At 31.9% G+C, this 12,071-nt stretch overlaps 1 protein-coding gene and 1 non-coding gene across 2 annotated transcripts in view; both read left to right on the top strand.

Annotated features, from left to right (window-relative positions):
- The window catches only part of PTPRQ (protein tyrosine phosphatase receptor type Q), a 189,965-nt gene that overhangs the window by 119,187 nt on the left and 58,707 nt on the right, over positions 1-12,071 (top strand). Inside the window, exons 28-31 of the mRNA XM_045553305.1 lie at positions 2,454-2,640; positions 5,619-5,863; positions 8,395-8,461; positions 11,626-11,784. Of these exons, the coding sequence (XP_045409261.1) occupies positions 2,454-2,640; positions 5,619-5,863; positions 8,395-8,461; positions 11,626-11,784 (658 nt within the window). The remainder of the gene's footprint in view (positions 1-2,453; positions 2,641-5,618; positions 5,864-8,394; positions 8,462-11,625; positions 11,785-12,071) is intronic.
- LOC123640785 lies at positions 6,269-6,387 on the top strand. The gene has a single exon (XR_006736050.1). It is a non-coding gene; the product is annotated as a 5S ribosomal RNA (ribosomal RNA).

Here is a 12,071-nt window from a genome sequence, read left to right as displayed (position 1 = left end):
ATAAAGGTACTAATATGCAGCCACAAATACCATCCTGGATAATTATCCATTGGAAATTAATGCATTTTGTGGTCATTTCCATTATTCTTTTTATTCTTTCATTTAACAAATAGTTAATGAGTAGCTTCTGTTTACCAAGACAGAGATGAAAAACATAAAGTTCTGCTTTCAAGTAGCTCACACTCTAGTGGGAGACACTAGAATATAAACAGCCACAAGAGTGTGAGGTATGAAGTTTTGGGGGGAATATAAGCTAACAAAGTAATTAAAGTTCCTACTATGGGACACATAGGATTTAGAGGAGATTGCCCAGAAGAGGTTAAATTTGTTCTGGGACTTGACAAATGAATAGAGGTGCACCAGATGGGAAAGGGTGGAAGTGGGGTAGGAAGAGGATAACTAGAGTCTAATTACTGATACTGTATATAATGTCACACTTCAAAAATGATCAAATGCAATATGAGCAAACAGACTTGGAATTGATTGAAGGAAAATTAGGGGTCAAAAAGGACTGATGTTTCAGTTCTGGTTAAGTAGACAAGTAATAGTTAACAAAAACAAAGGTAGAGTAGGTTTAATAAGGTAAGATAATGAACTTTTATACTTGCTGAGTTTGAGGACCCAGAATTCTTTTTTGATGTTGTTGAATATCTCTAAAGATATAACACATGATGCCATATCATACTTTAGTACTTTATAATTGTTATCTATTGTTTGAATGGAAGGCATGGGAATAGTATAATTTATAAATAGTTTAATATATAAGATCAAGCCCAGTGACCTTGTGGCAATATAGAGTTTTAGACTCTTAAAAGACCTGGACTCGAATCTTTTCTCAGCTACTAAGTAGCTATAGAATCTTGAGGAAATCACCTCAACTCTATAAAATCAGAATTCAAATAGCTATAGTAGTTAGGCAAGTAACACAAAACAGTAGTCAAAGTGGAGCCATTGGGTGAGGCTCTGATGAGTAAGGGACCCATGCTTCATTACAAGAGTCAACTTTTACTCCTCTCTAGATAATATTTGTTCAGCATGACTATTAGCCTAGTCTTAAGGAAAATTCAAAAAGCCATATTTTATGTTATATTTAAATGTTGACAGTTAATTAAACACACACGCACTTTCCATCAATGGTACCTATTCCCGATCAATAGGCTTCCTATGTTGATTTGTTTTTCTGCCATTTTAGAGAAGTGGAACATTTCCCTTCACTGCTCTGTCTTAAGGTTGGAATGATCTATTTGTCTGTTTGCAATGCTGGTATTATTAATCAGCCTTTGCTCTGTTTCTCATAGCAACATCTTCTTTAATTTAAAAAAGCTTTTAGAAAAGAACATTTAAAGAACATATGGAACCAAAAATAAATAAATAGAAACCTTTCAAAGTTACAAGGGAGGGTTAAATTAAAAATGAACTTAATACTGCTGTGTGTAAAACATGGTTTTAAGTATTTCAATGCAGATACCTGAAAGTAATAGGCATGATGGGATTCTGAATTTTCTCATGCTTATCTTAGAAAAGCCCTTCGATTTAGTGCTAGAAACTTTATGCTTGATGTCCAGAGTCAATAGACCAGAGCTTCCATCAAAGACAATGTTCGAACAAATAATACAGCTATATTTAATATATTAATACCTAAGCATACTCATTTGTGCACATTTAATTATGCCATACACAATTGAGGCCTTGTCTAGTGCTATGCCTAGTGCTAAAGCAGAGTTTTTCAAACTGCAGTCACTACCAGAATTTTTATATGAATTGAAATAAAATAACAAAGAACAGAAAATATCAAAGTGCATTTCACAAAGAAGGTATATTTTTGAAAATTGTGTTTCAGTTATAAAGTACATGTTTTATGTATCTATGTCTACATTTATCTATCAATCTTCTGAATTATGTTACAAGGAATGCTTCCTTTTGTGGGTAACAGTTTAAAAAAAATCAAAATCTCTGTGCCAGGTACTTCAGATCTGCTCTTTCTAAATCTGAAGAAAACACTATAAATCTGTGTTGTCATTCTCATTTTACATATACAGAAACTAAGACACAGAAGTATAAGTGGTTTGTCAAATACTACAAAAGCTATAGGTGGCTAATTTGGGATTTGAACCTGGATGGCTGGGGACCAAAACCTGTACACTTTCTTCCATAAAATTTTGGAGTAAAAAGTAGCATTTCATTGACTGCACAGATGATTTGTGCTTATTCATTTGATGGGTTGATTGATCTTGGTTGGCTGATTGTTTTTATTTTTTTTCTTTTACTTTGAATTATTGAAATAATTAATAATTAGTAAACTGTTACAGTGGCACTTTAGATTTCCCAGGGCAATCTTATTATAAAATAAATCAATCATGGCCAGATAAATATACCTCATGTAGCTTTTATTACGTTTGGTGATTTGGATCTCAAGTACTGTTTCCTTAATTGTTAGTTATTTTTTGCTCTAGGTAGATAATGATGAATTTAATATTACTTTCATCAAGTCAAATGAAGAAAATAAAACCATAGAAATTAAAGATTTAAAAATATTCACAAAATATTCTGTGGTCATCACTGCATTTACTGGAAACATGAGTGCTGCATATGTAGAAGGGAAGTCAAGTGCTGAAGTGATTGTTACCACTTTAGAATCAGGTAAGGAGTATTTTTCATCCTGGCTAAAAATTGACGGAGATTTAGCTGGATTTCCTACAGTGGCTCACACTCCACCCAAAAATGATATGTGTTATGGAAAGTTTTAAAAGAGTATGAATAAAAAATTCAATGGCTTACTGAAAGTGACAAAAATGAAGCTTTCCATTTACATTTTTGAGATAAAGTGAAATGATGTATAGTATTCAATCCTTATAAATACAGAAAAAAAGGTACCCAATTATACTTCTTTGCACTTATTTAATCTCCTAAATGTTTCAGAAATTGAGTTAGCTTGCCTAAGAGATGAGTTTTCCAACTGTCTGTAGCCGATAATGCTTCATCTAAAATCCCATTTTAATTATTTCTGTCCCATTTTTGAATGAAAATTAAAGTAATACTCTCTTACTAAGTAATCTGGAATGCAAAATTAGAATCCAGGTCACATTTATCATAGCTGTTTTCTTCAATTAGTCAAATGATATGTTTTATTATATAACTATTTGGTAAACGTCAGATCCATACAGATTTTCTCAAGTTCTATGAACAGGGTTTGAATGAATAATAAGATTGTAACCAATAGGAATTAAATGTGGAAAGTCAACATCCCAGAACTTGCTTGCCCCATCCTCCTTCAGAGTCCTGCTGTACTTTGCCACCAGATATGTCATTGGAAAGAGCAGATGAAGGGATGTGTTGCTATAGTTTATTTGTTGCTATCTCTAAGGTAAGTATAGGAGGTAAAAATATTTTTCAGCTAGTTTTTCCATTATGTTATATTCTCTATTCATTTTGTCTATAAAGTCATGATTCTAAATCACAAGGTAAATTTTATCCTCAGCACACCAAAATTCCATTTATTTCTGTTTGCTGCCAAGTATCCCAGATATCTATTTTCTGATTATGCTTTTTGTACTTCTCCTCATCCTACCTAATCTGTGAGGAAAGATACTGAAGAATGGGCTCACATTTATACCAGAAAGCATTGGTTGTCAAATCATAGTGTAGTATCTCTCAAGAATATCATAATTTAATGAATTTTTACTAAATCTCTAAAACTAAAATTTTACATTTAATACCATAGATATTTGGGGGATAAGAAGTGGTTTTCCTTTGCTTATATAACTTCAAACCTAATCCTAAATTTAGAGTAACATCTCTTATAAAAAGAAAAGATATTTCTTATAGATCATAAAAATGTATAACATCAAATATAAAAATATGTCTCTTGAACCAATTTTATCTTTATTTTAGCTTTGCATTTTTCCACTTAAAATGAGAGAGATATTTAGCACAATAGCATTTTATCTGCTTTTCTCTTTTTTTCTATTTATTTATTTTCTTTTCTTTTCTTTTTTTTTTCATAAGATAACAAAGCCTGAACATCTGAACTATTAATAGCCAAATATTAAGTTTCTTCATGGAACCTTTTTACTTAGGATGGAAGAATATAGCCATTTTAAGTTGATCAACATAGATATATTCATTCAATCATTTATAAAATGGGCACTAATTATGCAGTACAGCAAGAACCTTTGTTAATAAAATAATTTTTATCCTCAAATACCTAATTTTATTTGATAATAATTTATTGATGCTGAGCTTGTCATGTTAAGCTGTTTTTATTTATCTAAAATAAATGAAAATATCTCTCAAAACTCAGCACTTTAAAAACTCCAGTTAGAAAATTGGCAGAAGACATGAACAGACATTTCTCCATAGAGGAGTGTCAAATAAACACATAAGATAGATTCTCAACACCATTAACAATTAGGGAAATGCAAATTAAAAGCACAATGAGATATCACTGTGCATATACTAGAACAGATGAAATAATAATTTTAAAAATAGTGATAATATCAAACGTTGGCAAAGATAAAGACTGGACCTCTTATACGTTCCTAGTGGGAATATAAAATGGTATAGCCACACTGGAAAATAGTCTGACAGTCTCTTATAAAACTAAACAGGTACTTACTATATCACCCAGCAATCACATTTTTCAGCATTGATCATAGAGAATCAAAAACTTATATTCACACAAACATTTGTGCATGAATGTTAAGAGTTTTATTAGTGATAACAAAAACTGGAAACAATCCAAATGTCTTTCCATGATTGAACAAACTCTGGTATATCCATAAACTGGAACACTACTCAGCAATAAAAAAGAATGAACTATTGATGCATACAGCCACCCTGATGAACAAACTCTGGTACATACACAAATTGGAACACTACTCAGCAATAAAAAAGAATGAACTATTGATGCATACAGCAACCCTGAGAGACCTCAAGGTCATTAGGCTATTGTCATTCTGAGAATGACACAACTACAGAGATGGAGAATGATTAGTGCTGTGGGGAAGCATGTAGTGCAAATACAAGGGGATAGTAGGAGGGATTTTCTTTAGGGTGATATAATAGTTTTTTATCTTGTTTGTGCTGGTGGTTATAGGATTCTATGAATGGGATAAAATTGCATGAAACTACAGACACATACATGAAAGCATGAAAACGTGGTGAAATTGGAGTAAGGTGTGTAGTCTAGTTAACAGTATCGTACCAGTGTCAATTTTCTGGTTTGATACTAAACTCCAGTTATGTAAGATGTCATGATGGGGGAGATCTGCACATATGGTACATTCAACCCTATGTTTACCTATTGTTACCACTTCCTGTGAGTCTATATTATTTTAAAATAAAAATTTAAATATCATAGAAACACATTCTACATACAAATAAAGGCATATCAAAGGCAAAATAAATAAGAAAACAAACTATATCACCATTATGGTTTCTGTGAATTGTAGATGTCAATGATCCCATGATGCATCAGTCATTTTTCTCATTTTCATAATTTATATGGTTTAAATAATTTGTGTAATAGTCATTAAAAACAGAAATTTGAAGCAAATAAATTTTGTGTGGAAATCATAAGAACACAATTAAAAATTTAATTGTTAAACATTTCATTTTAGCCCCTAAGGATCCACCTAACAACGTGACATTTCAGAAAATACCAAATGAAGTTACAAAATTTCAGTTAACATTCCTTCCTCCTTCTCAACCTAATGGAAATATCCAAGTATATCAAGCTTTGGTTTATCGAGAAGATGATCCTACTACTGTTCAGATTCGCAACCTCAGTATTATCCGGAAAACGGACACATCTGTCATTGCAATGTTAGAAGGACTAAAAGGTGGACACACATATAATATCAGTGTAAGCATCTGTAGCTTTTAACTATTTATCTAAGTTACAAAGTCAGTTTATATACTCAGTGTTTTAAAATGTTGCAGTTTGTAATGCATATTACGTTTCTCATATCTTTTTGTGAAATTGACATTTTAACATAAAATAGATTTAGAGAAATGAAGTTGCCTATTTCCTTTGTAATACAGCAAGTACTATTAAAATATATAGATAACAAAGAAGTTTGCACAAAAATAGAAGTGCAGAAATAAAGGAGAAAGGAAATACATATTAAAAGTATTAATAAAAGAGCAGTGACAAATAAATAGATAACTCTGTCTAAAAGAAAACTATGTGTGATTATGAAAAATGGAAAAGCAAACTTCCATTTGGCAGACAAAAGGCAGAAATAACTATATACATGTTTGAAATTCAGTCTACGGCCATACCACTCTGAACGCGCCTGATCTCGTCTGATCTCGGAAGCTAAACAGGGTCGGGCCTGGTTAGTACTTGGATGGGAGACCACCTGGGAATACCGGGTGCTGTAGGCCTAAAAAAAAAAAAAAAAAATGAAATTCACATACATTTTGCACAACTATTACTAAAAGCTAATAGTATATTATATCTTAATTCTAAATTATTTTAGGACATGTGTGTGAGTTCATATACATACACACAGACACATACACACACACAATTTGTTTCATTCTTTGCCTATTTTTGTATCATGTCTTGGAATTTTCAAACAGAATTACATGATTCAGAAAAATCATCTTTTAAGCAACATAGAATTCACTCCAAACCTTCAAGTAGCTTAGTAAGTAATCCTCCTACCAACTCTTTGTATCAGTTTAATTATCAGAACACTGTTAATAATTTGTGTATATGAAATGAATATATATATATTTATTCTTTCTGTCACTCAATTTAACTTTATATATTTATATAATCTATCTTTTTGTGATTCTTGTTGCATGTCTCATTAAATGGACCACCATTATGAAGGATCTATTAGAGGGAAGGTGGTGGTTTAGAGAATGAAATGATCTGGCTTCAAATACTGGCTTCTATACTCTGGTTTCTCTTCAGCTTGAATAAATCTTTCGCCTTTTACAAATACTGGCTTCTGTGTCTGGTCACCTTTATCAAACCCATGCCTCAGTTTCAATATGTGAAAAATTGATAATAGGAATAGTAACTTCATTGTAGGATTCTTAGAAGGATTAAATATTTATAGTTACGGTAGGTAGTGAGTGGTATATCGGTTTCAGCTATTGTGGAATAAGAGAGAAAACAGAAAATAAAACAAATTACAACTAACTAATAATTTAAAGAAAAAAATTAAAACCCTGTAACTGTTTGCAAAGTGCATTTTACAGTGTTTTTAACACCTTGAAGTTTGTTAGAATGTATAACTTTTGCACCTGTACTGACCTACTGAATCAAAACCTATGTATTTGCACTTAGTAAGGTTCACAAGTGACTTCTTTGCACACTGCAATTTGAGAAGCACTCTTAACTGTATCACATATTATTTCACGTAAATGTTACACTGTAACATAAAGAAATAAAAACAATTAACCACACAATAACATCACTTTTCATTTTGAATACTTCCTTTTTAAAAGTTATAAACTCCTGTAAATATTTCCTTTAGATATTGTTTAACCACGCTTTATGGTCTTGGTTTATTTACCAAATCCACCACATCATATATAATATTAAAATTTTAATCCAATAGAAACAATTCCAAAGTATAGTGTGGAAGGGCAGACCACTAATGTATAAAACAAAATAATTAATTTCAATAAACATATACTGAACTGTGTTAATCAAGCACAATATAAGTGGCCAAGAACATGGTCTTTGTTTCATATAGCAAGATAAAGTGAATAAAAGAAGATTCTGTGTCTACAACTTCCTAAGCACAAAGTTAATTGAAAGGATTCACATTTGTGTAAATCACCCCCTGTATATACAAACAGAAATGCTTTATGTGTATATGCTGCATTATGCAGGTTACAGCATCAGATACTTTGGGGCAGGGGTGAAGAAGGGCATAAAGGCCAACTTTCAGAGGGATGATTTAATACAGGAAAACTAGGAGGCTGGAGGAATAGGATTTCATCTCAAAGAAGGAAAAAAAGTGATCTTGAATATGGATTTAAAGAAAGTCAGAGTTACCTAGATACAGAGAGAAGGGACAGATGTTAGAGTAGATGAAGAGAGAGTGTAGATATAGTGGCTTTACTGTTCTGTTCCTCCTACGAGTTCAAATTGAAGGCACAGTCCTTCCTGATCGCTGTGATAGGGCTGTTTAGGTCGCTTAGCCTTTGTTCTTAGGGCTTAGTACCAGAATATCAGTATTAAGAAATACTTCATTGTTAATGTTCTTCCTACCTATATTGTATTCATTTAAGTGGATGAAAGAAAATATAATTAATAGACTACATGCAATTGTTTTTAAAAGAGGAATCATTTTAAAACTATATATAATAAATTATAGATACACATAAGCAATAACTTGAAAATAGTAACAAAATGTTTCTTTGTTTTAGGTTTATGCAATCAATAGTGCTGGCGCAGGGCCAAGGGTTCAGATGAGAATAACCATGGATATCAAAGGTATATATATGAGCTACCATCCTAGGAAATGCTATTGTCTTAATCAGAGAGTGATTATAATTTGAATTCCATACTTGAGTTAAGGATGTACAGAAACCTTGAAATGATGCATATGCATATAATAAACATATATTAAGTAATAATGTATGCTTATTGAAGCTATCATTAAAATGTCTAAATAATGATGTAAATTACCATGTTAAATAAGGAGAATGCCCACATTTTATCTTATATTTCTTTTCCTCTAAGTTTAAAGTTTTCAAAGACAAATTTTATAGTTTGTTATTTTATGTTTTTTAATTTTATTGAAAAGAAAACTTGTTTAAATTGCCTATGATTAGACTGAGTAGTTCTAATTAGATTCCTTGACTGAAAGATTATCTTGGAAATCAGATTCTTTTCAGTTAATGAGGTAGTTTGTACTGAACCACTATATATTCAACTTTATGATTCTGACTATAAAGTAGATTTATCAATTCATTATTCTGGAAGGTAATTTTTATAGAGAATATAACTAAAATTTAGGCCTCTTCCCTTTAAAACCTCAAAAAAGATTGATAAGAGGAATTCGGGGCCATTCAGACGTGCCTTCTCTCCCTAAGATTGAAAACAAGCAAGTGATTGCGCCATCGCACAATTTTATTGTATAATAAAATCTTCAGAGAGATTTAAAAAACTGAACCGGATGGACATTTAGTAGAATCCTACCTCATACTTCTCTTTATAAAGCAAAAAGTAACTTTTCTCAGTCTTCGGCAAGGACTGCAGAGGACAGTGATTAAAAGCACCAGCATTAGTCTGGGTTTAGGGTCAAACTATTGAGATTGAATTCTGGATTGGCCACTTGATATCTGTTTGACTTTAGGAAGGTTTCTTAACCTCTATAAGTCTGTACAATGGAGATAATACTAGTTCCTACCTCATGGGTCATTGTGAAAATGAAAAAAGATAATCTTTGGAAAACCCTAAGGACAGTGTCTGGAAACTTGTACTCTTAAGAATAAGAAACATTATTCACTGTTAGATGAAGCTCATAAATTTTATCTTTTCATCAATGAATAATTGATATAATTGTAATACTATTTAAGTATTAATTATTTGATTTTAATTGATAAATTCTATACTTTGGAATACAGATATACAGTCTGTAAAAACATCAGTTATTTCACAAAATGACTTTCCAGAGAAGAGCATAAGTCATACCATCTTAATTTCTCTTTGTTATTCAGTAGCAGACATATAGGTGTGTAGACAGCAATAGATGCATTATTTTTATGCTTTAGTAACACTTTCCATTTCAGATGCTTTGCCCATCCCCATGTTAGGATGGCTAGTTCTGACTTTCATTCCTTACCTAAGGCAGGCAGACTTATGACTAGTCTAGAGAAGATATATGAGCATGTAGCAGTGGTGAGGTCTTAAAGAAATTAATTTTTCTCTACTAATAACACGATTTTATTAGTGACATGGAGTATTGAATTAATAGCAGTCTCATTAAATTTACATTTGACAGATAATATGAGGTGGACAGTAATGCCTGATGTTGGAGTCTTCTAAATGGAAACCTTTGGGGCCTCCCCAGTGGCCTGGCTGGAAGTGTCAGAGCTCCCTGAAACCAGAGCCTTTTCCTACTGAATCCTTCCTTTCTTCTCCCCTTTTACAGGTGTCATACCTGTGATCTGTGTTCTAAGGGCTCTTGCCTCCTGCTCCTGCTCTCTGTCCCTTAATTCTTCAGGTATTTCCCCCAATAAACCTCCTTCACATCTAATCTCAGTTTAGCCTTTACTTCTTAGAGCGCCCAAACTGATGTATCAAGCAAGAAGTCTACATTTGAATCTGCTGCTCAAAACAGAGTGAACTAAAGAAACAAGTCTAAAAAATTTGGTTCAAGTCTTGATATTTGCCTTTGATAACTATGTGACATAGCTAGACATTTTCCTCATCTATAAAATGAAAACAATGTTAACAATTTTATGGCTTTATTGAGAGGCTTTTTATCTATTTTTAACTATTTTTTATTTCTAAAGTTTTCTAAGACTATTGTGAAAAAGCAATGAGAGGCTTTTTAAAAATAATTTAAAAATATGGAAATTGAGGTTTGGTTAAGTAACTTACTGATGTTAAAAGGGTGTGTGTGTATATATATTATATTGTACATAATATATATATATATATAGCTATAAGATGAAATGGAACAAACAGAGCTTCTACAAATATTTACTTTGGAGATATTTTTATCCATTGATGGTAAAATGTGAATTACCTTGGCACTTTTAGAAATTATTCTGGCAGTATCTATTAAAGTTAAAAATACATGTATGTCTTTTGTTCCAGAAATTCTGCTCTTGGGAATCTATTTCTTAGAAATAAAAGGATCAGTAAATAAAGCTAACTGTGCAAGGCTAATTATTGCGCAAATGTTGGAAAGCTGGAGGAAAAGTGAATTCTCATGACTAGATGAATGGTTGAGTGATTCTGATGCTGCTGCACATGATGTATACTATAGTCATTAAGAAAAATGAGTTAACACTGTACCTGGTGACTTAAAAAGACTTACCTAAGTCGTATTTAAGCAAGAAAAGCAATATGTGGAGTAATTGTAATACATAATGGAGCCCCATTAGAAGAATCAAACAGTGAGAGGAGTCTGTTATATATGACTATTTATAAATTTTAATATGATTATGTGAACACTGAGAAAAACGTCGGAGGCTGTCACCCAGATGTTTGGCATGGATTAACTGTGAGAGGGGTACTGGTATGACTAGAACAGAAATTAGTGAGCCATCTCAAGGAAGTAAAAGAAAAGAAAAAAAACTACACTAAAATATTAGTAAGATGTAAACATTTTTGGGCATTTATGACAATTAATGAGTGAGAGCATATATAAATGGAATTTTTTTTAGTATGGAAAGAGGAATGGGATGCCTGAAAATCACACCTGGGCCTCAATATCTCAGGAAAGTCTCACCTACATAATTATACCTTCAGGAGATAATAATTGCTAAATATCTGCTGTATCCAAACACAACTCTCTTTTATGTGTCATTTATGTTTGTAATCACTTTATCTATAAATTACCTTCACAAAATGAGAATTTAAAATTTTGTATTCTCTTCAGAAACAAAAAATTTATTGTAGTGATATTTCTTCTTTGGTTATAGCTCCAGCACGACCAAAAACCAAGCCAATCCCTATTTATGATGCCACAGGAAAGCTTCTTGTTACTTCAACAACAATTACAATCAGAATGCCAATATGTTACTACAGTGATGATCACGGACCAATCAAATATGTACAAGTGCTTGTGGCAGAAACAGGAGGTATCATCAAATATCAATTTATCTTGTTATATTGTGGAATGTGAATTGCTGCACACACGAAAAACATTTTAGTTCAAAATTAATAATATGAGATTGATTCCCAATTATCACAGTACTCTTGAGATTAATAGACTGTCAATATTATCATTAATTATACCAATCAATTGTTGATGCCTAAAATATTTCACCAAGATAAGAAAAGGCATAGTTAAAATATGTGATTTATGTATTTCATATGCTACTAGGATTGTTTTTATTTTGGCAAGGTGGAATCTTGATAGCTTCCT

Source organism: Lemur catta, chromosome 6, assembly GCF_020740605.2.
Source record: "Lemur catta isolate mLemCat1 chromosome 6, mLemCat1.pri, whole genome shotgun sequence".
Classification (NCBI taxonomy): Eukaryota; Metazoa; Chordata; class Mammalia; order Primates; family Lemuridae; genus Lemur; species Lemur catta.
Note: the sequence above shows the minus strand (reverse complement) of the source record. Positions and strands in the feature narration are given on the sequence as shown.